The following is a 26,485-nucleotide window of genomic DNA, read 5'->3' as shown; positions in this document are numbered from 1 at the left end:
GATTAAGAGTCCATTTGATAGTAATTTTAAAAAACGTTTTTAATATTTTTAATATTTGAAAATTTTTATCATTTAAGTGTTAAAAATGTTAAAAACATTTTTCAGAATCACTCACAAACACACTCTAATTATACAAAAATGAAAAAAAAAAGAAAAAGAATATATATAAATCATATGAAATTGAATATAAGTGTGTATAACACGAATGAGTCTGCAATAGATTAAGAGTTCATTTGATAGTAATTTTAAAAAGTGTTTTTAATATTTTTAATATTTGAAAATTTTTATTATTTAAGTGTTAAAAATATTAAAAACATTTTTCAGAATCACTCACAAACACACTCTAATTATACAAAAATGAAAAAAAAAAAGAGAAGAAAATAATTAGGGATAAGAAAATAGCATACAAAGGAAACAAAACATAATAATAATAATAAAAGCACAAGGGGGGGGTAAATTAAAGTCAAAAACATTATTAAAACAATCCTCAAATGATGTTTTAACAATATGAAAAAATTAATTAAGATTAATTGCAAGGCAAAGTTCAACAACAGCTCCTTCCCACCAAAGAAGAGAAAAAAAAAAAAAAGACTACAATTATCTTAACCCTACTGGCAATATTGCACATCCTTCAGTTTTCGGTTGCAGGAGAGCTACAATCACTTTCTTTTTTTTTTTTCTCGGCTTCATCATCAACTCAACACAATAACAACAGAGCTGCATCTTTTTCTTTGAAGAGAATTTAGAAAGAAGAAAACGGTGGAGGCGTTGGGGTTGGGAGGAAAGAAAGGGGAGGGAAGGAAAAAAGGCAAAAGCAAGCAGCCAAGCCGGGAGGAAGAACAGGATGCTACCTCATGGATTCTGGGACAGTCACTTCTGGACCTTGATCTTAAAAGCACCGTGATACAGATTTTTAAGAGGCAGTTAGGAATTTGAAGATTCGATGATGCAGCCTCCGACTGGCTGATTGGCAGGAAAGGGAAGGTAGCCTTCTCCGGCAGCGACCCAAAAAAAGTTAACCAAGCAAATACAATTTCTTCTTCCTCGACCATCTTTATGCATAATACATGTACAGGCTGTTTGCAGCAGCGCAGGCGATTGAGTTTTCACTTGGGTGCCATGCTAGATGTAGCAACTTTGTAGTGAAATCAAAAGAATTTCCATTTGCATCAACTCCTGGGCTATCGGCTCCTGTCACGGATTCCCCAGGATAGAAAAAGGATATGAGAAATGGGGGAAAATATTGCTTAAAAGACGATGATAAAAATTTGTGGTTTGAATAGAGAAAGAAAGCAAGAGAACAAGAAAGGACTCACCCCTCCTCACAACGCGTGTTATACTGCTCAAGGATCTGGAAGGCCTCGAAGGGGTTTGAACTTGTCTCCTACAGGGCAAGTCAAACATTTCTGTAATTAGTAATACTAATACATAAAGATCTTCACATCCCATTCTTGTCAAAATTGTTTTGGAAAGGATACCTCATGGGATTTTTACTGGCTTCCAAGGTCGTTGCCTCAGTGCTCCCTGGGGAACAACCAAAAACTCGGAAAAGATTGCTGGGATCACATCAATTTTATGTTAGTACTCATGGTAGAGGGTTCAAGAAACAATGGTGGATAAAGAAAATTTGAAAAACAGACCTGTAAGAACCTGTAGCTACACGCATTCCATCGCCACTCAGACAACATTCAAATTTATCAAAGATTGAATCATTTTCATATAAATCACACAACTGGAGAGAAGGAAAAAAACCAGAGGGTATAATTAGCATGCAGAGAGTAATGTAGAAGTTGTTCTGTGTAAGACCTTTCTGAGGAAAGCAAGCTCACCTTAGGTCTTAAATATTCATGAACCTGGAAGGTTGAAACTGGGCCTGAGTCCATATTAATGTCCCATAACTGAAAAGCAAGTAAAACAAATTCCAGTGATTAGTTCAAGGCCCTAACTTAAGCCAGAAAGACAAATAGTACATATCAATTCTTTGTGATGCAAAGACCTCAAACATCATTGTATTTAAATAAAATTCATACTTGCATAAGTGAGAAGATAGGAATTAAGCACAATGTTTTCGATTAGAAAAGAATCATTAAAACAGGAGGATAAAAAATGCTCCAAAGGTTTGCCTTCAAACATAATCACAGTCACATGAATGATTCCTCAGCAGAAATCCCACAGAAGTAGTCAGTGTTCACTAAGAAAAATCTGTACAAAGTTGTGATTGAAAAATGGTAACTGACCTCAATTAAATCCTAGTTAACACTTGAGGACTTCCAAATAACATTTTTTTTTATCTTCTCTTGGTGCTAACTAAGCTTATGCGTACTGTCATTTCTGGATGTGTCAAAATGGCATTACACATCTTGCAAAAGAAAGAAAGAAATTGAATTTGCTGCAAAATGAAATCTACCCTTCTTTTATCAGATAACTTCTAGATTTTAAATATGCAACAGTTTATGCCATTTCATATCGATTTCAATTGTCCAATTCTAAAATTTGCATTGTATAAAAATGACTTCTAATCATGTAGGAGTACATAATTTATCATAACTAGTACCTGAAGACATACTATCTACAATTGCATGATTATCCTAACTTTAAAGTGTTTCTTTGAATAACAACGCTTGAGGAACCAAAGGATATGCCGCATCAAAATTAAAACCAAGTACAAGATAAATATTAAACCCAGCAACCCTAGCCAAGTACAAGATATGCTGCATCAAAATAACCAAGTACAACCGGTTCCCATTTTGGCTTCATTTTGATTAAATAAAGATGAGAGAAGGGAAAAACCCGAAAATTACTTAAAACATGGATGGATTTCTTTCTTAGGCTATTTTCAGCATTTTCCTTTCCTTTCCCTCATTTTTTCAAATTCCAATGGGACATTAATGATTCTAATTGGAATGACATCAGAGCTCCATGTTAGAGCATTAACATGGAACATGTTATGAAACAGAACCAAAAAAGTAGCATTTTTTTTTTCTTTTTTACGAATATCCCATTTGAGGATGCTCAAATTAACTAGGTCACTTCTTAGTGACAACTTTTTCAATTTCATTTTTCAACTATAACAACATAGTAAATCAGGAATTAAATTATGAAATGATGTAGGAATGAAGAATAATAAAAACTAGCCACTATCCTGTAGGTTAAAATTTTCACCTAGTTAAAATTTTTTTTAATGCAGTGTGTGTGTATTTCTCCATACCCTCCAAACAGGTAATGCTGTTCATTTTATTCCTTGGCTTTTCAAGTAAAGCCATTGGGTCCCATTCTAAAATTTCTTTACAGAACAGGATAATATATTATATACTTCTTGTGACATCTATGCATGGGCCTTCTACAAATTTTTGGCCTGCTCACTTTGTTTATTTTGTTATACCCATAATAATATTTTACTATTATTAAAAAAAACATATGTCAGGCCAATCTTGTCTTCAAACTTCATACCTTCTGCACACTCTTTATCTTAGTCATTGTCATGGTACCATTTCAGCATCTTAAATAGAATATAAAAGATCCATTAGATCCAATACACCAGTAAAAATTTTCAAACCATGCTTAAAGAGCTACAACCACCTCCAGCACTCTAGACTAAAGCACCCATATATAGCAGTGATAGAATTGCAAAAGTTTCAAGTCAAATGTGAAGCTGAAATGAATAGAAAAATGGGATAACCCAAACCTTAAGGGTCATGTAATCTCGACTGAGTATAAATCTTCCATCCTTGGAAAATTTAATGTCTGAAATTGAGGCAATTATCTCTGTGAAAAATGATCTTGAACCAGGTGCCTCTTGTTCCTCAAACCTGCATCCAAGTACTATCACTGACTGATCCAGGAAAGAGCACTAAATAAAAACGTTTACCTTCAAAATGATTTTTTTTTTTCTTTTTCCCTGATCAATGCAATCAACCTTCGAGTTATTCTATTGCCATTTGATTTCTCTCCTTCACCTATTATATTATTTTAAGACAAATGAAAAAAAATAAAAATGACTAAAACAAGCAAGCCACTCACAATTTAGAATGAGAATCACACAGTGCTGACTGTCGCAAATCATTAAGGCGGATTGAGCCTTTTGAACTACTATATGCTAACATGTTACAATGGGTAGGGTGAAACTCCGCTGATGTTATCACCTCTGCAAGAAGAATTGGAATATAAGTCCAATGCTCAAGAATGCAGCATCATTAAACAGTAGAATAGCACCCAGAACAACTGAATGATAGACAGGAAATATTATATGCAGTTCATCAAAAAGATGCTTAAGAAATCCACAAGGTGGAGCAGCCTAAAAACAAGTACCTAATACCTTCATGAGAAATCTAATACAAGGTAGGATTTTTCTTTTCCAAATTTTTATGAACCAGTCCATTTTTTCCTTCCACTACTTGTTTTAGCCAGGTACGCAATCAATAAAGACAGACGAACCTGTTTTATTTGACAGTTACTCAGATTATAAAGACAAGAATTTGTCAAATCTTTGCAGCATAGAAGGATCCAGGGAGAATATTTAATAATGCTCTCAACTGCCACCAAAATCCAGCTCCACACCACTCCCAGTGTGGCCAACACATCAATCACACATGTAGAACATACCCTCTACAACTACAAACACTCATATGATATGAAGAAATAAACTCAAAAGCAAAAATCTTAGCACATAATTGAATATCTTTTTTTTGTTTTTGATAGATCAATTTAGCAAATATATTAAAAGTGCCTTGGAAAAGACACACAAAATACACACAGAGTATAACTGAATATCAGAAGATAATTAGTAATAATTTTACCAGTTAGATCCTCCATATTTGCAGGCTTCACATCAACAATATTGAAGCTTTGGTTGCTAATTTCCAAGTTCCAAAGGTTTATTCGCAGATCATCAGCTGATATAAATGTTTCACCATCACTGGAGAGAGAGAGAGAAACAATCAGCAAAATTTCACTAAATCGTACCCAAATAAGAGAAATAAACAAGTTACCATTAGCATTGTTTCCATAATAGTCTTTCTTTTTAGTAGGGTTCATTTCCAAAACATACCATTAACTTAAAAGTTCCATGAATAATGAATATAAATCACAATTGCAGGTCTCTATAACACACTACAATAGATCCCAAAAAGCCCCTCATTGGTTTTGTGACAAAAGGGTACCCTTCAAAATAAAGAAATATGTGAGAGACAATGCACACATTTCGAAGAAGAAGCATGTTTAGGAGCTCCTAAACTCTAACTTCTAACATGCATATATATGAGAAAACGAAATGAAATGCTAGCAAAATTTGGATGACCACATTACATGCATAGGGACTAGGGAGATTATAATGTCCTTAAAGGACTGAAAACAATTGAACAAACAAATTGTCAATGTTGCCACCCAGCTGCCTAAACCTATTTAGCATCTATTTTATTTTATTTTATTTTGATAGATTAAGCCTATTTAGCATCTATGGCCCAAAATTGATTGATTTTCTCCATAAATTAAACTTCAATGATCTGCTTAAGATACATTAAAAATAAATAATGATTCATCAAAGTCACTGACATCAATTACTCTCTTGGGGGTGGGTTGTTTTGTAGCTGGTGGTGGGGAAAGCTGGGGCTGGATTGGTGGGGTGGACAAAGCATAAAACAACCATATTATCAACTGGCTGTTTTGAAGGATGCCTAGCAATAAGCCACCACAACCTATCAATAAAATCTAGAGAGGATACACTATCAAGACTTGCAAACCCACAACCACAGAAACAACAATTTAAGAACTACATATTTCGACTTCAACTCCAGTGCTCCACTGCTTCAAGAACACTACTATTTCAGTCCTTCCATAAACTCCAAAATAAGCACAAAGGGTCCAATCTCCACACCCTTATTCTACTCTTGACAACAAAGTTTTCATGCCAAACAGTTCAAGTGCCTCCAGTGGATGAGACAATGCCTAGGAAACTCCAAATAAAAAAGAAGGAAAGACCTTGAAATTACATGCGGAACTCCTCTAGCTTAAAGAAGCATATTGCATGACTCCTTTTGCTTACACAAGCAGCACTAATTCGCAAAAATCCTACCCTTTTCACAAAGATGGTCATAAGAATTCTTTCTCAAACCATCCACCCTTACACATGAATAAGAGAAGGGGGGAAAACCAACAAGAACAACATCAGAAACAACTACAACAATCATAATAGAAGCCTAGATTCCAAACACCCTTAGAGGGAAGGAATCCAAAGGTTCCCACAGAAGGAACTTATAGAAGTGACCCACCAAAAAGCAAGCTTTCTTTGAAATATTCCAAGCTTAATGAGCTTTCCCATCCTCACAAACAACTGAGCCCTGAATATTAGACAAGAGCAAGTCCACTATATCAAGCTTCCAATCATGAAACCTCTAAACAAATCTAGGGTTCCAGTCCAGCAAACCACCCACCACACACTAGAAATCAGCTACCACAGCTTCCCTGTTGACAGCAATATTATGCAAGTTCAAGAGAATACTTTAAAGCCAACTCACCAACCACAGAATAAAATTTCATTTTACACCCATTTTCCACCAAAGATATTAGTTGAAATGTAAAAGTCACTCCAGCCTCTTATAATGAATTTTCAAAGACCATCTTGAAAGACCTCTTTAGAACACCAACCAACAGCCCCCTCAAGGAACTTTCCCACAACCTTATTCTCAAATTGTTTTTGTTCACAGCAGATCTTCACAACCACTTATCAAGCAAAGCCTCAATAAAGACTTCCTGCCTGCTAATAACTATGCCTTAACAAATCACAATTTCTAGCAGAGTAGACAGTAGAACAATGAATCAAATGCACCACCATTTGCAACTTCTCAAGCTTGTTTTAGACCCGTAAATAATATAAAATAAGACAATAGACTGGACAACTAGAAAGAGTGTTTTCAACAAGTGTGAGTCTTCATCCAGACAGATACTGCCTTTACCAAGAGGCAAGTCTTCTCCCAAATGCCTAAATCCCACACTGATTTAGCCTTAAATGACACATCCAATGCTAAATGCAAGTACATGGATGGCAGCTTGCCAGGCAGCAGCTCATAACAACAAACCATTTACATCCCCATACTCCTCATTGGAAAAAACCAGAAGCCAATTCTTAACCCAGAAGCCAATTCAAAGTAAAGCATAAATCCAGCTCATGTGCAAGAGTTGATCACAATTCACCTCATGAAAAATCAATCAGATGGATTCACCATCAATCTTCTTTGATCATTAAGTTAGGTGATGATTCAAAAGTTTAAAATACAATGCTAGCAGCAGGATGCCAAATAATGCTAACTTATTAAATCATTAAGTAATTTATCAATATGACACACTTTTATAAATAAATAGTTAGCAGGTAGCAGATGGAATTTCCATCACAAAGAGAAAAAGAGACATAAGAGAAGAATAGATATGCCAACAAAGTACTAATTCTTCTTCAAGGTCATAAGATAAACCCAATACATGAACAAGGTGAACAGATATGTAAACAGAACAGCTACATTATATGCGAGAATTAAAGTATGGGTTGTGGAACCACCTATTATTTGAAATAGAATTGATATGATAGTCGTGAGCATGAGCATAAACTCTACGACATCTAGCCACCAGGCTGGTCTCAGGGCTTGATACCTACATATTGTATACTGGAAGTGTTAGATCACAGGCAGTTATCATGAACACTAAACTTATTAAACATCCAATGACGTAATAACTAAGTATCCCTTGAAACATGCCATTTATCCCACAAAAAGATAAAAAAAATGCTCCATATCTTGGTCAAGGTTCAATGTACTGGAAGCACTAGTATTAAGGTCACACATCATCCATGCACAAGGTACAAAACATGGTGCATCCTTGAATTTGTTAATGAGCATATTTTCAAAAAATAAAACAAAAGAACTATATTCACAAAGAAGGGAAAGGGAGAATTTTGGACAATTAACTCATTTGCACAGGACCATGTTTGCTTATAACACAAACATGATTGGTTTAATTCTGTGTGCATTGCACCTAGCTCAAGGAGCCACTTAAGCCCAAAAGTTGGATATGATTGATTATCAGTGAAAGGCATCAGGTGAGCCTTGCTCCACCTTGCACCTTCTTTTCTACCTAGGTTTGTCATTCATAATGATAAAGTTTATGCTAAAACCATAAATAGAGATCAACAGATCAGGTTGAGTACAACTACCGTAGGCAACCGTAGAGATGGAATGCCCCCTGGAGGGAAGGAAAAATCATTGCTCAGATAGCTGTAAGATCTATCTGGGGATCCACCATTTGCAAGATAGGGTTTAGGACTTGTTGAGTTACTTGAACTAGCAACACTGCCATTTCCTACTGCTTTTGAAGGATCCAAATTCATGTCAGAAATCTTCTTGACCTTCTTTTCTTGGACCTGTTTCATTCTCGAAAAGACAGCTACGTAATCAGCATGTGCAGGATACATATTATATCAGTAGTTAAAGAAACCAAACTGGAGTTGGTGATGTTGAGCATAATCTGTCAACAAATTAAAAATCAGGAAGTTTAAAGTTTCATAAGACAATTTTCCCTTCCTACCTTCCAAAACTTAATGGTTTTATCATTCGTAGATAGAAGAAACAGGGCACCATTTGCTGTCTGGCACCATCTGATCTTATTGATTTTCTCCTCTATTTCCAAGCTCTTCAGATAGTCAAACTGAGCACAGAGAATAAGCAATATGGCATCAATTAAAACATTTCAGAGCCTAGTGAGCAAAGGGTGGTGCAAACAAACTTCAGGCAGGAGTAACTGATGAAAGAAATACCTCAGGTTCATGGCTCTGAAACTCGGTTTTATAACGAAATTCGGGATGCCTAATTGGGTAGTCCATCCTCTCAAGATCCCTTCTTGATCCTCCATGCTACACATTACAGTGTATAAAGATATCATAATATTGAAAGAAACAAGAACAGTAAGGCAACCTATCAAGTTTGGATACAGAAACTGAAGACCAGTAGTGTTAAAAAAGAACGCACATCCTTTGTATCAGTCCTCTCAAATAGAACCACCCGGCCCCCACGATCACCAGTAGCAAGGTGGTCACCAGATTTATCAAACTCAATTGCAGAAATAATATCAACTGCAAAATGAAACACCACATTAGAAGCAAAGAAAATAGGAATCTTGCAGATTTCATCCAACAATACATACACTAAAAAAACTACACTTCCCAACAAAGTGCAATTTGCAGACATTTTATGCAAAGAAAATAATTAGTCCTAGCAAATTTTCCTGAAATATGACAATTAGTTTCAGCTTTGCTGTCATTTAAAAAAAAAAGCAGCAAACGACAAAGGAATTCAAATCAAAGATGACCATACAACACAATTGCCATATAATGACATGTGACCTGGATGGAACAAGCAATTGAGTAGTTCATGTTTCATGACACTGTTATCGAAGACAATTATATAGGTACTTTTTGCTTCATATAATTAAGAGTGCTAAAAGGGTATTGAGCATCGTATCATACATTATGTATTATGTATTATGCTATAATTTTCTAACAGAAGAATTTCATCACATAGGAACATCCAAACTACAAATTGAAGACTGATATCATAAAATAAAAGATACTGAAATCCCTTTAATTTAGTTACACTTGGTTTCTCAATTTCAAACTCCAATAATTGGAATATAGTTTCTTTCATTTAATTTTAACCCTATCTAGAAGTGATGCCTAATTATCCACTGAGGTGGAGTTCTCAACCCAAATCCAACTGAATTTGCATACAGATTAAGAATTTAACCCATCAACTCAATGCACAAATAAAATGTCTTGGGTCAGGCTTTTATTGATCCCATGGCTCCTGAGTTGGACTGAAACTTTCACCCTAGTTAACAAAAACCCAAATAAAATCTGAAAGAAAATAATTTAGGGCATTGAGTCATGTATTTGCACACAGAAGTTGTGTAAGATCCTAGATCATTCTACTGTGACTGTATTTTCTAGTATCCCCAAAATATCCAATGATATGTGGCCCCACTAAGCCTACTTAAGTTATTTATATTTTATAATCAACAAACTATCTTTCTTAAGAATGCAAACTGCCTTTCAAATCATAGAACCTGCCATCTATTCCCCCTCCTTTTTTTCACTACATTGACACTCTTCTACATTGTACATTATCCAATAGATGTGAACAAGAAGACAAGTGGCAATCAAGGAGACAACGATGCTTGAGTTATGAGCTGGGTTCTAACAATGCTTTCATTATATGGAGCAATGGCAACACCTTGACAACAAATGTGATTAACTTTCCCTCTCAGTCAAAACTACATTCACCACAATTCAACATATCATACATGTGTAACTACTGGAGAAATCAAAAAGTGAGTATTTATCAAAGCAAATGATACAGCCTTGAATGATAACATCAAATCTTTACAAAGCTAATCCTTGCAAATATGAAAAATAACATGTGCCAATGAAGGTTATTCAAAAGCATATTCAACAAACCTAGTTCGGGCACGCTATCAAATAACCAAATCCCAGTTTTAACTGAACAAGTTTACAAATATCAAGATCCAAAATACATCCTAACAACCGATGACTTCACAAAAAGACCGGTTCCGATACTAAAAGAAGTGCAACGCAGAATCAAACCAGCACTAACTTTACCAACTCGGAATTTCACTGTTAATTTCTCAAATTATTGAATAGATTATTACTCAACCGAAATTTCCTAGAGCCATCAATTCCACGGCCAAAACCAAGCAATTTCCTATCAAATCACAATGAAAACACGCAAACGAACCAAAACCTAATCGATCCAGAAACAGATCAAAACTACGCAAAACCAAACCCTAAATTCACGCAACAATTGGCGGATCCAACGCCGCAAAAAGCCAACAATACCTTCCTGCACTTCCTCGCCGGCCGCCCGCTCGCCGAATACCTGAGAGAATTTCCACTCCAGTTGCGGCGGAGGAGGCGCGGAGGGAGCTGCGGTGTCATCACCGTTCATTTCTCTCGAGGCGAATCCAACGACCGAGATTTCACCAAATCTTACGAAATCAAGTCGCCTACTTCATGAGGGAATCGTGCAGAATCACAGCTCAAAAGTCGTCCAAAAATCCATGGAAATGCTTGCGGTTTTCTGATTCAACACCATTCGATTTTCTCTCCCTTTCTCTCTCTCCCGATTTTCAGAGAAGATGAAGGACAAAATCGTAATTTCAAATGGTTAAATACCTCACTCCTCTGCCCAGTTTTCTCTTTCAATAATATGCTCTTATTTTCTTAAATTATTTTATTGGCGGTGATTCAGTCACCCGCCGTTGAAACCATCAGCTCACCTCTCTGTTTTCATTGGCCAATTCCAAAATTTGTCCACCTTTGTGATGTGATTGGTTAATCCAAAATGGGTTGTAATTTTATATTTAAATACATGTAATAATTTTAAATAATTAATTATAAAATTAGGTTTATTTTTTAAATCTGAACTTAAATAGCATGAAATTTAAATTTTTCCAAGTTTAATGCCCTTCTTGTATTAACTTTTAAAATTTTAAAAAGGTAATTATTTTTAAAATATTAAAAAATAATTATTTTAACCTTATTTTGCATGTTTATACATATTTAACAATATTCATATAAAAATGTATTAATCATAAAATATCATGTGTATTTAATCTTGGTATTTTATATTTTACTTTTCACTTCCCGTATTGAATCGTCCATATTTTTGTCGTATAATTAAACATATTTAATCAAAATTTTGATATAATTTCGAATTTATATAATAGATTATGGTAAAATTACGGGTCGTCGTGATTGAAGAAAAAAACAATATAGTATGATAAATTCAATAGTTTGGTATTGATGTGCTCTCTCAAACCCTATGGTTAAATCCATATGACCAAATTTGATGTCATATTATTGATGTGCTAACTAAATTTTGATTAAAAATTTAGGAGAAGGGAGTACAAAAAATTGTAGGGGCAAAATAGTAATTTTAGAAAATTGGTACGTGGTGGACATGGTATTGGAGAGGGGAAAGTGAGGAGGGAATATCCGAAATTACACTGGTGTCCTTGCCTTTTCAGTTTTGGATGGCGACGCTTGAAAATGTATATGGAAACCCTGAGGCCGAAATCTGTGTAAGAAAGTCAAAGTAATCGGACGGCTGTGGAAGGGAGGAGTTCTGGTTACCGTAGGGGTGTCGTACAGGAGATTTTTGTGCAGCAAGAGAGTGTAACATGTGTTGCATGGCCACCGACCCCGGTGGACCTTACCTCTTTATCTTGTGATTAAAATACTAAATGATAAATCTTGGTTGTCCCATCGTGATTAACATGTGTTTGGGTCCATTTTTTGGATGAAGATCTGATATATTTTTTCCCAATGTGAAGATATTCTTTCTCTACTTGGGAAAATTTGAGTAAACAAGTTAGGGAAAAACAAAGAGCAAAGTGTGGATTGCAATGGAACACACTTTTTTAGGTAGCTTGTCTTAATAAGTTTTTTTGTTACCCGTATTATCCCTATGAAGACATGTTTGAAATTTAAATAAATGGGTCGGGAATGGGTTTGAATTTTTTTTTTTTTTAAACCTAGGACAGTTCGGGCAGGTTCAAGTTTATCTTTGTATTGCCTCAATTATATATAAAATTATTATTATTAAATAATTCAATTTAAATTTTATTTTTCTACTATTATTATATATATAATAATTTTTTTTTTGATAAAATAAGTTATAAAAAATTATAATATTTTAATTACTTATAAGATATATTTATTTTAATGTAATTAAAATTTTAAAAAATAAAAGTTAAACATATTTAATTTTTTTGATGAGACATAGATGATAATTATTTTAAATAAATGAAATGAGGTTGAGATGAAGGCAACCCGTATCAGACATGTGTCATTATCATCCCTAAAATAAATAAATAAAAGAAAAAATAAAGTAAAAAATTTAAATTAATAAATTATTTTACATGATTGCCCTTATTCATTTCCCTCCTTTTCTTCAAAATATTAGATAATTTTAAAAATATAAATATTATCTAATTTTAATTCTATTTATATATTTTGTACAATAAAATTATCATCTTTTTTCTTTGACTTAATACTTTCCTAAAACAATGAGTGCAAAATCTTTATGGATGGACTAAATTTCACTTTGTATTGAATATTAATATATTCATTCTCAATGTCCCTAAATCTTTTTTTCTTTCCTCAATAGTTAATACTTTCCCAAAAGCAAAATCTTGATGGATGGATTAAATTTCACTTTGTATTGAATATTAATATATTCATTTCTCAATGTACCTAAATGTTGGAAGTGACCCATTTTCAAAATCCAACCCAAAACATGGGTTCAAAGTGGGAGGTGACCATTCATGTTACTACCATGTGTTTATGTGATGTCAAAATTTAGTGAATCGATTATATAGATCAACTAAAACACGATATGAATAATAAACTTAAAATATGAATCCAAAAAGGTAACACATCTTATAACTCATTTAATAATTTGATTTAATTAAATATTATTTAAGTTAATATGATCTTCCGACCTTATATGCTATAATCAATTAATCAAATCGGTTCTTAAACATTTCAATTCAAATCATATATGCAAAGTTGAACAAAAACAACTTACTTATTAAAGGGGTTATGAAAGTTGATACAAATTCAATACAAACACGACTTAGGGTTAAACACGAATAGAGAAAAAAAACACATTTTGTTTGATAAATGAATTATGCAAGTCAACATGGATTTAATGCAAACATGACTTCAATTTTGTATTTAATACAAAAACAAATTTAGTAAAAACATGTCGGATTCAAGTTGTATTGATGAATCGTATTAAACTTTATCAGTCCTAGTTCCAAATTTTTGACATAGGGTTGTATTTGTCGAAAAGTGTCTAAAATTATGAACAAGTATAAATCATTTCGTATGAAAAATATTACACGAATATTTTCTACATTCATGCATCGTTATAATATTAGATTTTTTTAAATATATATATATAGAATAATCTATAAATATTTTAAGTTACGAGGGAATAGATAATGAGATGAAAATGAACTTGTGAAAACTATATATGATGGATAGAGATGTTACAAAGAATATGAAACACTGAGCGATACGACACATGGTTCAAAGTGTAGATATTTATGGTTCAGGGTATAGATAGAGTAGATATTCTCTATTGTATGGTAAAATGATTTGTTCTCATCCGTTGATGTAGACATCATCAGTTAAATCACATTAAAACCTCGTATGTCTTATGTGAATTATTTTATTTTTTTATTCTTTAAATAACAAGTTCACATGAAGCTTCCATTGACACAAGTGAGTTGAACCAACTGAATTGTCCTTCCTTGAACTTGGGCTAGATTGGGCCTGCCTTGAAGCAACCTATTTGGGCCTTGCGTAGAGTGGTGTCTCATCACAAGTGGGTGTGGGCCCCCTGACATGGATACAACTTTGGGTAATTTCTCATCCGGCCCAATGGGTAAGATTGTATGTGGTATGATAATGCAGTCTATATTGGTTGATAGTGCACTTGTAATCCTGTTTTGACTCCAAAAGGTAGACATGAACGACCTGTTTGGTAACTATTATTGAAAACAATTTTTTATTCTTTGAAAAATATGTATGATAAACTTTTGATAGAAAATAGGATTTTAGGTTGTTTTTTAGAATAATGTTGATGCATTTTCAGTTGGTTTTTTTTATAGATTTTTTTGAGTAATAATTAAAAATGGAGAATATTTTGGAAACTTTTATGTTTTGTTTGGTTCCTAGAAAATTTGAGGGAAAATACAAAAAAAAAAAAAAAAAATAGAGAGGAAAAGTAAAAGAAAAGGAAAAATAAAAGAAAATAAAAAATTGGTTTAAATTTAATAAATTATTTTTATACATTTCTTCAAACTCATTTTATCTATTTCTCTATATTATAGTAAGATTAAATAATTTATAAATGCATAAATTTTAAATTAAATTTAATTATATTTATTTTATTTTTTATATTTTCTTTAATGAAAGAGAAAATTATTTTTCTTAATATATTTTTTTATTTTCTTAGTATTTTCTAGTATCCAAACATAGCATTTTAGATATTGAGTTTCCCAAAGAATTATTTTTCATAATTATTATGAAAAACTATCTTTGAAAATATTGAGGCATTTTCCATATATATTATTTTTTCTAAGAAAAAGTCATATTTAATCATAAGACTTTGAAAAAAGTCATTATTAACAAAATTGGTAACGCATGGGAATGGATGAGTCTCAATTGAAAAGAAATACACAAACAAATTTTTGTGAAGACTTTTAAGGAGAAACTCAAAGTTGTACGTGTGTTTCCAAAAAGAGACTTGTAACCACTAACCATATTCAAATGTGGAAAGTGACAATGTTGGAAAATTCATGTGAATTTGGATCGCTTGTAGGCAACATGTTCATGTGTAACAAGCATCGCTTTAACCACTTGGCTTCTTTTCAAGGAAAATGCAACAAAATAAAGACTTTTGTTGATAATACCAAAAAAGTCTTGAACGAGATTTTTACTATCATATCTGAAAATCAATTGTTACTTTTGAATGAGATATTGACTATTGCATCTAAAAATCTATTAGAATGTAGAATGGTAGAGTTTCATGCGAATTTGATGGGTCGTACAATTGTTTGGCATCATTAGACATTATTATGACTATATTTGCTTATCGAAAAATAATTTTTTTTATATTTGCTTTTATTATAAAAATATAAAAAAGTCAAATATAATTAAAATTAATAAAAAAAATTATATATTTTATATAGAATAGTTAAATAATAAAAATGAGTTCAGAGTATAATATAAAAATAATTTGTTAATTTTTTTTTTATTTTCTTTCTGCTTTTCATTTCTATTTTTTTTCTTAAATGTAACCTATATCTAGGTATATTACAACTCTCTAACCATTTGATTTTTTTCAAGCAAAACGTAACATAAATAAATGGTTTTGTTGTTGATATCTATAAAGCTTTGAATTGGGTTTTGATAATTTCATTTGAAAATTAATTGGTATTTGAGATGGTGGAGTTTCATTCGAACTTAAAAGGGCTTATGCATTTGTCGGGTGTCACACTAAGCACCATTTACACATGGTCCATGTGCAATACACATCTTTCTAACTACTTGGACACGTTTCACTTTTGTAACATTTCATTGTATCACTAATCACAAGGGAAATGCAACAAATTGCTAATGCTCGATAAAAGTTAGTCTTGGATGGGATTTTAATCATCTCATTTGTAAACAATTGGTTCTAGGATTGTGGAGCACCATTGTTACACCTCAACAATCCCTCTTCTGGTGTATGACTCTCCAATGATCCACACTCATAACTTATATCAATATTTGAATCAAACTTTGATTATCTCATTTAAAAATCAACTAATGTTCGATGATGTTAGACGAAGCTTATAACATTTAACATCACCATCATTTGAGTGAACCATCTTCAAGAACATACCTCAACAAATGGGTCATTTAATTATTTTTTATTTTTTATTTTTATTTTCATTTTTAAATTTTATAGTATCTATTTCCATTTCATTTTTGTTAATTTATAAAGCTAATGCTACCTCTTTTTGCAATTTAGCTTATCCCTAGATTCTTTCAACCATGATAAGTCAAAATTTTACACTAAAATAATATGAATTTTTTTGGATGTTTGAAATTTTCTAGTTTGTTTTTGCAATTTAGTTTTTTTGAAATTTATTTGTCATTTCTTTTCCTTTCATGATGTGGATTATTTTATTTTATTTTTAATCGATTTATTTTCATGGTGTGAATTATTTTATGGTTGGGCAATTTATTTTGACTACTTATTATTCATAATATTATTATTTGCATTTATGAACAATAATCATATATAAGAGTGCAAGAAATCAATGACAATTAAGTATAATAAAAAATTATAAAAATATATTACTCTTGTACATGTTACTCTAAAAATTTAAAATTGGAAATAAAAGATTGATGTAAAATGTCATTCAAACTTCAAACTTCAAAATAATAATAATAATATTTTCTATATTTTTTAATTATATCTTTTTTTTTTTCTTTCTTTTTTGTGGTCTTGCAAAACTAGTTGGTTTAGTCAATCCAACAGGCGCCAACCCCCACTATCACATAAGGCTACATAAAAATTTTTATACAAATATTTTTGTAAAATAAATAAATAAATAAATAAAATTGTAGATATTCTCAATGCAAAGACCAAACTCCACAGTTTGAATTCTCCCACGGGTCTCGGTTGGCAGCTTTCTAATAAAAAAACATATGCCTCCAACACAACCCAAAAATGTGCCAAATATTCATTCAAAGCTCTACTCTCATGCGCCCTCACTGCGAATTGGCCTTGTCTATCAATCATTTTATAAATTCCCACCCTCTTGGAAATATTGTACTGAGACTCTTGGGCCCATGCCAGAATAGAGGCCAACGTGGCATGGTTGGGAGTTGTAGGGACCCATCCCTGATGACACGTGGCACACGTCCCCTGACGACACGTGGCACATGATCCTACCCGGAGTATCCACATCCGGATTTCCCCAAGAGTACACGTGGCGCGTTTTCCTATCCGGACCACCGCCATCACTCATCCGACGACCTTTCATATTCCACCCGGATATGTTCATCCGGATCATTGGCCAAACTGAGCGTGCCTCACTACGTCATTCTGACATCCTGTCACAAATCATATTCCGATACCTGCAGAGTGAAAAGACAGAAGTGACAGCTAGTCACTTCCCACGATCTCTGACAGCCGTTCGTAGGATGAGGATGTCCCTGCCACCACCTAGTGGCATCATGGTAAACCAAAAAGCCTTCCATCATTTATGGAGGAGAGAGAATTCCTAAATGCTATATATATGAACCTTCGCACAAAGAGGAAGGTAAGCTTCTCAATACCTAGTAAAAGGCCAACTGTGCCATCTGCTTTTATCTCTCTTTCCATGGCTGACAAAACCATCGGAGGGTGTGTCCGGACCCCCTGTCCGGACGCCTTTTGCAGGAACAGCTGAATCAGGAATTCGTATTCGTTGAGATCGTATATCCATCCATTTGGCAACTACGTGGATCGCTGAGAATACGAGGCCTCAACATTGGCGCCGTCTGTGGGAAACTTTTTCGCTGATTCAGTAACTAGCAAAAATGGCTACGCCTTCCCAAAGCCATTCATCTGATAGAAGAGAGGAAGATAATTCTGAATGGCGCCAAGCCATCGAAAGAAGGCAGTTAGCAAGTGAGCGACAACTACAAACTCTCATCCAGGAGACGACAAGGTTAAGAGAAGAAAATGCAATATTACGTATCCAGGCATCGTCGACAGGAATTCCCCGTCGTCAGCACTCCAGGGGCCAAGTGGCCAACTCAAGGCCTCACCTGGAGTCGATTTACCCTGGAACAGCGGGAGCAATCCCTGAAACACGCAGCGCTAGGCCGCATGAGCCACACACACCTATGCCTCGAGCTCCCCGTGAAGAAAGCTCAGACTCCACCCACTTCTCGTCAAAAAGACGACGTGACAGAAGATCCCAGTTGTCGGGCGCCATGCGCGCGAGACTGGGTCCCCAGCAAACTGACAGGCCCAAGCCACCGATGATCACCACAGGAGGAGTGCACCATGACCCTACGACCACCCCCATACCACAGAACGTTCTCTCGCACCGTGACCCCTTGGTCACCCCCATGATGCAGAACGTTCCACCGCACCAAGCGGTACGAACCATTGGGAAAAATCTCCTGAGCGAGCCACCCATGGGCTCTATTAGCAAAAGGCTGGATGACATGCTCTCCACGCCTTTCTGCTCTCATATCATTCATTACGAGCCCCCAAGGGGGTTTCTCATGCCAAAGTTCTCCACGTACAATGGGTGCAGTGACCCCTTCGACCATATCATGCATTATCAGCAGCTCATGACCCTCGATATAGTCAACGACCCGCTGCTGTGCAAAGTATTCCCTGCCAGTCTACAAGGACAAGCTCTTTCATGGTTCCATCGCCTACCTCCTAACTCGGTGGATAATTTCAGAGACCTTTCAGAAGCTTTCGTGGGACAATACCTATGTTCCGCTCGGCATAAGCAAAACATCAGCACCTTACAAAATATAAAAATGAAGGATAATGAATCCTTGAGGGAATTCGTGAAACGATTTGGCCAAGCTGTCCTACAAGTGGAAGCTTGCAGCATGGACGCTGTCCTACAAATCTTCAAGCGATGCATCTGTCCAGGCACTCCATTTTTTGAGTCACTAGCTAAAAAGCCTCCTGTGACGATGGACGACTTGTTTCGACGTGCAAACAAATACTCAATGCTTGAAGATGACGTACGAGCAGCCACCCAGCAAGTATTGGTTGCCGGACAGTCGTCCAAGGGTAGTACAGAGGGAAGCACTAAACCTCTGGACAGGCCAAGGCCATCCGATCGAAGGCAAGAAGGGCCAAGCCGCCCGGAAATGCCACCCCTCACACCACTCTTTATAACTTATGAGAAGCTTCTCCCTATGATCCAGAGCATGTCCGATTTCAGGTGGCCCAGACCCCTCGGATCGGATCCATCCAGGAGAGATCATAGCAAAAAATGCGCTTACCATAAGGAGCATGGCCATACAACGGAGACGTGCAGAAGCCTCCAATATTTGGTGGAAAGACTTATAAAGGCGGGACATTTAAGGCAATACCTCCGCTCAGATGCTAGAAACGGAGACGTCTCCCGGGGCTGCGACTCTGGAGCCCCCGTGGCTCTAGCCGCCCCCAAAGCCGTCATAAACTACATTAATGGAGGCCCATCGGATGAAGAGCTCAATTCCAAGCGGAAAAGGCAGAAGTTGTTACGCGAAGCAATGGTGCGTGAGCGTATCAACTCCATCCGGCCTGGGATAACCGAAGGGAGCCCTAACCCCATAGACGGGACAATCACTTTTCCTCCAGTAGACCCCACACGGATATTACGTCCGCACCGTGATGCCCTCATTCTATCCTTGGGGATAGACAAATTTGACGTAAGACGCATCCTAATTGACCCAGGCAGCTCAGCCGATCTGGTGCAAGCATCAGTCATAAGCCACATGGGACACAACTTAGTCGGTCTCGAAAACCCTGGAAGGGTTTTATCCGGATTCAACGGGGCATCAACTATCTCGTTGGGAGACATTGTGCTGCCAGTCCAATCTGGCCCAGTCACTCTCAACGTTCAATTTTCGGTAGTACAAGATCTATCACCCTTCAATGTTATCTTGGGACGCACATGGTTACACTGCATGAAAGCCATTCCCTCCACATATCATCAGATGGTAAGCTTTCTCACTGAAGATGGGCAAATCAACCTATATGGCAGCCAGCTAGCCGCTCGCCAATGCTACCAGATAGCAAAAGAAGCAGGAACCGGTCGGGAGAATGAACCCCTCCCCGAGTCCACCAATGCACTCGACCAATAGCAGTCACTGTGTCCGGCGGACAGAGATCCCCCGGTAGCAGATCCCTTACAAATAATCCAAATTTCAGAAGAAGATTCTCATCTTACTCATATCAGTTCCCTTTTAACGCCCGAAGAAACCCAGAATATCCAAGACGTCCTCCGGCAAAACCATGACGTTTTCGCATGGGCACACTCTGATATGAAGGGAATTCACCCCTCGATAGTCTCACATAAGCTTAACGTTTTACCAGCGGCAAAACCCATCCGGCAAAGGGTCAGACGTTTTCACCCAGATAGACAAAAAATCATCCGGACAGAGATTGACAAACTGCTGGAAGCCGGATTCATCAAAGATGTGGAATATCCGGACTGGTTGGCAAACGTAGTAGTGGTACCCAAAAAAGAAGGCAAATGGCGGGTCTGCGTCGACTATACCAACCTCAATAAAGCATGTCCAAAAGACAGTTTCCCTTTGCCACGAATAGATCAGATTGTGGATTCCACCGCTGGGCAAGGGATGCTCTCCTTCCTGGACGCTTTCTCCGGATATCACCAAATCCCCATGGCTCCAGATGATCAAGAAAAAACAGCCTTCATAACGCCACACGGACTTTACTGTTACAAAGTCATGCCATTTGGTCTCAAAAACGCTGGCGCCACTTATCAAAGACTGATGACAAAGATATTCAAACCTCTAATTGGCCGCACAGTAGAAGTGTATATTGATGACATCGTGGTCAAAAGCAAAACTCGTGAAGAGCATGTTCTCCACTTACAAGAAGTTTTTCACCTCTTAAGGAAGTTCGACATGAAGTTGAATCCATCCAAATGCGCCTTTGGCGTAAGCGCTGGGAAATTCCTGGGCTTTATGGTCAGTCAAAGGGGAATAGAGGTGAGCCCAGATCAAGTCAAGGCAGTTATAGAAACGTCACCCCCCAGGAACAAGAAGGAATTACAGCGCCTCACAGGCAAGCTCGTCGCCCTAGGGCGTTTTATAGCCTGTTTTACCGATGAGCTACAACCCTTCTTCCTGGCAATCCGCAAAGCAGGACCAAGCGGATGGACAGACAGCTGTCAATACGCTTTTGAAAAAATCAAGCAGCGCCTCATGCAACCACCCATCCTAAGCAGCCTCATCCCCAGAGAAAAATTGTATATGTACCTGGCTGTCTCAGAATGGGCAATTAGCGCTGTCTTATTCCGCTGCCCATCGCCCAAGGAGCAGAAACCCATCTACTACATCAGCAGAGCGTTGGCAGATGTAGAAACCAGATATTCAAAGATGGAATTAACGGCCTTAGCTCTTCGAAGTGCCGCCCAGAAACTCCGCCCCAATTTTCAAGCACACCCAGTGGTCGTATTAACTGACCAACCCCTTCGCAATATCTTACACAAGCCGGACCTAACCGGGAGAATGCTTCAATGGGCCATAGAATTGAGTGAATTTGGAATAGAGTTCCAGCCCAGATTGTCCATAAAAGGCCAAGTAATGGCTGACTTCGTGTTGGAATACTCTCGAAGGCCCGTCCAACATGACGAACCAAGTGAAAAGCAATGGTGGACATTGCAGGTTGATGGAGCCTCACGGTCATCTGGCTCCGGAGTAGGGCTCCTGCTGCAATCCCCAACCGGAGAACAGCTGGAGCAAGCCATCCGGCTGGGGTTCCACGCCTCTAATAATGAAGCGGAGTATGAGGCCATCCTATCCGGATTGGATCTCGCCCTGGCTCTATCCGTCTCCAGGCTTCGAGTCTATAGTGATTCCCAACTCGTGGTAAGACACGTTCAAAACGAATACGAAGCCAAAGATGAGTGCATGGCACAGTACTTAAACAAAGTAAAAGATACTTTGCAGCGGTTCACCGAGTGGACAATTGAAAAAATCAGGCGGACCGAAAATTAGCGTGCCGACGCCCTGGCAGGTATAGCTGCCTCCCTTCCCACCAAGGAAGCAATACTATTGCCTATATACGTGCAAGCCAAACCTTCCATCACGGAAGCCTCCACTTGCAACGCCATTAAAGCAGACGAAACGGATGACGAGGGATGGATGAAAGATATCATTAAATACCTCCGCACAGGCACCCTGCCTGAAGAATCTAAGCAAGCACACAAGATCCGGGTGCAAGCCGCCCGCTTCACCCTGGTTGAAGGGCACCTGTACAAGCGATCCTTTACAGGCCCTTACCTCAAATGTCTGAAATATTCGGAAGTACTTTATGTATTAGCTGAATTGCATGAGGGAGTATGTGGAAATCATGCTGGAGGGCGATCACTGGCGCATAGAGCCCATTCGCAAGGTTATTACTGGCCTACGATGAAAAAAGACGCGGCAACATACGTCAAAAAATGCGACAAATGTCAAAGGCACGCCCCCATACCACATATGCCATCGGGAGAATTGAAAACAATCTCAGCACCATGGCCCTTTGCACAGTGGGGCATGGACATAGTAGGACCTCTACCAGCCGCACCCGCCCAGAAGAAATTCTTGCTCGTCGCCACAGACTACTTCAGTAAATGGGTAGAAGCTGAAGCATATGCTAGCATCAAAGACAAAGATGTCACCAGATTCGTATGGAAGAACATCATTTGTCGCTTCGGAATTCCCCAAACAATCATAGCAGACAACGGTCCACAATTTGATAGCAAAATTTTCCGAAATTTCTGTTCGGAACTCAACATCCGGAACTCATACTCTACACCACGCTATCCTCAAAGTAATGGGCAAGCAGAGGCCACAAACAAGACTCTAGTCACTGTCTTGAAGAAAAGACTCGAGCAAGCCAAAGGGAAATGGGTGGAAGAGCTACCCGGCGTCCTATGGGCTTATCGAACCACACCCGGACGTCCAACAGGAAATACTCCCTTCGCCCTCGCATACGGAATGGACGCAATCATTCCCACCGAAATTGGGCTACCCACTATCCGAACCGAAGCAGGAAGGCAGGATGATGCAAATGCAGAATTAGGAAGAAGTTTGGACTGGGCGGACGAAATAAGAGAAACTGCAGCCATCCGGATGGCAGACTATCAGCAAAGGGCATCGGCCCACTACAATCGCAAAGTAAAGCCCAGAAGCTTCAAAAATGGTACGCTAGTCCTTAGAAAAGTTTTTGAAAATACTGCTGACATAGGAGCAGGAAAATTTCAAGCCAACTGGGAAGGCCCCTACATAGTGTCCAAAGCAAGTGAAAGTGGAGCCTATCATCTACAAAAGCTAGATGGAACCCCATTGCAGCGACCATGGAATGTATATAATCTAAAGCAGTATTACCAATGAAAGAAGAGGCACAAGATAGGAATACAAAATAAACAAAGTATACTTTATTGATACTTATGAAACAAATCATATACAAAAAGGCCTCCGGACAATAAAAGTACAGAAAGAAGATAACAGACTTTCTTTCACAAAAGGAAAAGACTCTCATTGAGCAGGTTTGCTGCGCAGCTTCTCCAATTCACCCGGAGGAATTGAAGGAACGTCCCGTTTGATGCCATGTTTCTTCATACAGCAGCGGTAGCCGAATAAGTACATGTCATCAACTTGCTTCTGGTACTCCGCTTCAAGTTCCTCCCTTTCAGCAGCAAACTCACCCTCCAGCTCTTCTTTTTGCCCTGATAAACGCAACTGCAACTCTTCTCTCTGCCTCCTCTCAATAGACACCTCTGTCCGGAGGTGCCGCACCTCCCTCCTCAAAAGAGCCAGCTCATCCTCCGCCTCAAATAGGCGAACTTCCATAAAATCCTCTCGGCTCTTTGCCTCAGCAAGCTCCTCTCGAAGAAACTCGTTCTCCTCTCGAAGAACCTTGTTCTCCTCTCGAGCAGTAGATGAACTGGCTTCAGCCTGCTCCAGTCTCAAACGCAACTTCTCTTCATCATTTTTTCGCTGAGACACGAAGGATTTTGTATACTCAGCAATCTCCAACAGGTGAGAAAGAAGATTGCGTTGAAGAGCCATACCGCGAAGGCCACTCACCAGCTGCAGAAAAATACTCAAACAAAGAAAAACCAAGTTACAAATCATATGACAAGCGCATCAGTATGACAAAAGAATAAAAAAACGCAAAATATACCATCTCTACTGTCTCGAACATCAGGGCTGAAGGTACTCCAGCGTCTGAGCCAGAAGGAATCTGTTTTAGCTTCTCTTCCATCTCCGCATAACTGAAAGGGCTAGCAGGGATGAAAGTGGCATCATCAAAAGGACCCTCTCCCAAGGAAGCATTGGAGAGTGATTCCTCTTCCGGAGCCACGCCTTCAGCATTCTCAACCGGCTGGGCCTCTCTAGGTGGAACCTCAGCCGGCACCAGCACTGGGACGGCTGGGCTCTCTTCCGCCATCTCCGCCTCACCGCCTTCCGGGCGACCCTCCGGGACGGATGAACAGCTGACTTCGATGCCTTCTACAAACCGATCCTGAAGCCGCCCGGCGAGGCCAGACTTCAAGTCGCGTACCAGACGCAATCTTCTTCTAGTTGGCCCCTTCACAGGCACAAAAGGACGAGGGCTTGGCCCATGCACAGGCAACTCCTGGCTATCTGCCCCCATTTCTCCTGTTGGGGGTGTAACAGGAGGCAAGTTGGCAACCTCATCCGGGTGAGATGATCCGGGTTGATTTATTGAGGCTGCTTCCTCGGCCAGGAGAGCCATCCGGACGTCTGGTGCCACCGAGGGCCCTGAAAGATTAAGGCCCCTAATAAATTCAAAAGTGGTTGAGACAGAGGCCGGGAGAGGATTTTCCGGCTCTTGAATATTACATTCCTTTTCATAGCCAATGGGAGGCGGTACAAACTCCTTTGGAGGAGTTGGGATTTTTACTGCCTTACCCTTATTTTTCTTACTCAGCTTCTTCTTCTTTTTTGCTGGGGCACCAGCAGGTGGAGAGGACGCAGACCGTTTCCCACCCGGAGCCTTCCGCAGAAGCCCTTCTTGTCTTTTCTTCTCCCGTTTGTTGAGACGGGCCTTGCGTGTCCGGGCATCTGCCTTCCGCACCCCCTCATAGAAAGGAAGGTCTTCAAGAGTAAAGTGCTCCCCAACTACCACTTCTTCAGGCAGCCGCCTTGGAAGTATGTTCAGCACGTATGCCTGAGGCTGCTGGACAACCAAGCGGAGGTTCTGCGTAGAAAGAAGCAGTTCGCATCTCCGCTCGGCCGAAGTTATTTCAAAAAGCTTGTTCAAACGGTCGAACGAAGCCTTCTCCACCCACTCCACCAGTTTTCCTCTCTTATCCTGGTCTACACCCAAACAAGCAAAATATGTCAGCCACCTAAAAACAATGCTGACTTACAAACTATGCAAAGGCAGAAAGTAGCTTAGTTATACCTGGAATCCCCAGAGACCGATTGGGAACAAAGGGCCTATCCGGATGCTCAGACAAACCTGCCCATACGCCTTTGACCAGCACCTGTCCCTTGGCGGCCTTTTTATTCGAATCCGGTAGGTTGGTCACTAGTTGCAGAGATGGAAGGCTGGCGACGAAGCTGAAGATATTACTCTTTACCTTCTTGATTGAATAAACGAAGAGAACCTCCAGTAGTGAGAGGTCCAAATTAAACAACATGCTCAGGATGCTGCACCCCATTAGCACCCGGATCATGTTGGGATGTACATACACTGGAGGAATCTGGGTGAAGTGCAGAAACTCCTTGAGCAGAGACGAGATAGGGAACCGGAGCCCAGCATTAAACTGCTCCTTGGTAAAGAGTATCGCGTTATTTTCCGGCTCCTCAGGCAACACGCCCTCTCCATCAAACAGTTCCACGGACACACCATTGGGAACGTAAAACCGATCGCAAAATTCCTTCTCATTTAACTTTTCCACAGACTTTTCAGCACGAACGTCACCAGACGGGCGAGATGAGGTAATTTCCTTGTTAGCAGACATTTTTTAGCCTAAAGATGAAGCGGAATCTGCATGGAAAGAATCCAACAATTCAAACAAACGAAATCGACCCCACAAAACCTGAAACCCTACCCCACAAAAGATTCAATACCCCACCAAAAGCGCAGGGGGGCAA

The 26,485-nt window shown here is 38.3% G+C and overlaps 2 protein-coding genes across 3 annotated transcripts; one reads left to right on the top strand and one right to left on the bottom strand.

The window, feature by feature from the left end:
- Positions 1–454: 454 nt before the first annotated feature.
- On the bottom strand, positions 455–11,216 carry LOC117921503 (serine/threonine protein phosphatase 2A 55 kDa regulatory subunit B beta isoform). Of its 2 annotated transcripts, none has more exons than XM_034839388.1 (14): positions 10,892–11,216; positions 9,009–9,112; positions 8,798–8,893; positions 8,569–8,688; positions 8,198–8,404; positions 7,547–7,638; positions 4,797–4,915; positions 4,021–4,144; positions 3,686–3,809; positions 1,830–1,898; positions 1,641–1,732; positions 1,479–1,556; positions 1,317–1,384; positions 455–1,191 (listed from the first exon to the last, which is right to left on the bottom strand). In XM_034839388.1, exons 1-14 carry the CDS (start codon positions 10,998–11,000, stop codon positions 1,055–1,057), a joined length of 1,539 nt encoding a protein of 512 aa, XP_034695279.1. In that variant the 5' UTR covers positions 11,001–11,216; the 3' UTR covers positions 455–1,054. The 2 variants fall into 2 exon arrangements, with proteins under 2 accessions (XP_034695279.1, XP_034695278.1); XM_034839387.1 differs by having other exon boundaries at positions 8,195–8,404; positions 10,892–11,215.
- Positions 11,217–18,199: 6,983 nt separating this feature from the next.
- LOC117922405 lies at positions 18,200–20,485 on the top strand. Its single transcript, XM_034840544.1, has one exon. It carries the CDS (start codon positions 18,200–18,202, stop codon positions 20,483–20,485), a length of 2,286 nt encoding a protein of 761 aa, XP_034696435.1.
- Positions 20,486–26,485: the final 6,000 nt, after the last annotated feature.

Source organism: Vitis riparia, chromosome 9, assembly GCF_004353265.1.
Source record: "Vitis riparia cultivar Riparia Gloire de Montpellier isolate 1030 chromosome 9, EGFV_Vit.rip_1.0, whole genome shotgun sequence".
Lineage (NCBI taxonomy): Eukaryota > Viridiplantae > Streptophyta > Magnoliopsida > Vitales > Vitaceae > Vitis > Vitis riparia.
This window is presented reverse-complemented; position numbering and strand designations above follow the sequence as displayed.

What these genes read in the sequence shown, in the direction of transcription:
- LOC117921503 (XM_034839387.1), bottom strand. Translation starts at nt 11,000, where the DNA reads ATGAACGGTGATGACACCGCAGCTCCCTCCGCGCCTCCTCCGCCGCAA. An exon ending in AATTCTATTTCAAATAATAG is followed by an intron (nt 4,916 to 7,546) that starts GTGGTTCCACAA and finishes CTCTCTCTCCAG; the next exon opens with TGATGGTGAAACATTTATAT. An exon ending in ATGAATATTTAAGACCTAAG is followed by an intron (nt 1,733 to 1,829) that starts GTGAGCTTGCTT and finishes CCTTCTCTCCAG; the next exon opens with TTGTGTGATTTATATGAAAA.
- LOC117922405 (XM_034840544.1), top strand. Translation starts at nt 18,200, where the DNA reads ATGGCTACGCCTTCCCAAAGCCATTCATCTGATAGAAGAGAGGAAGAT.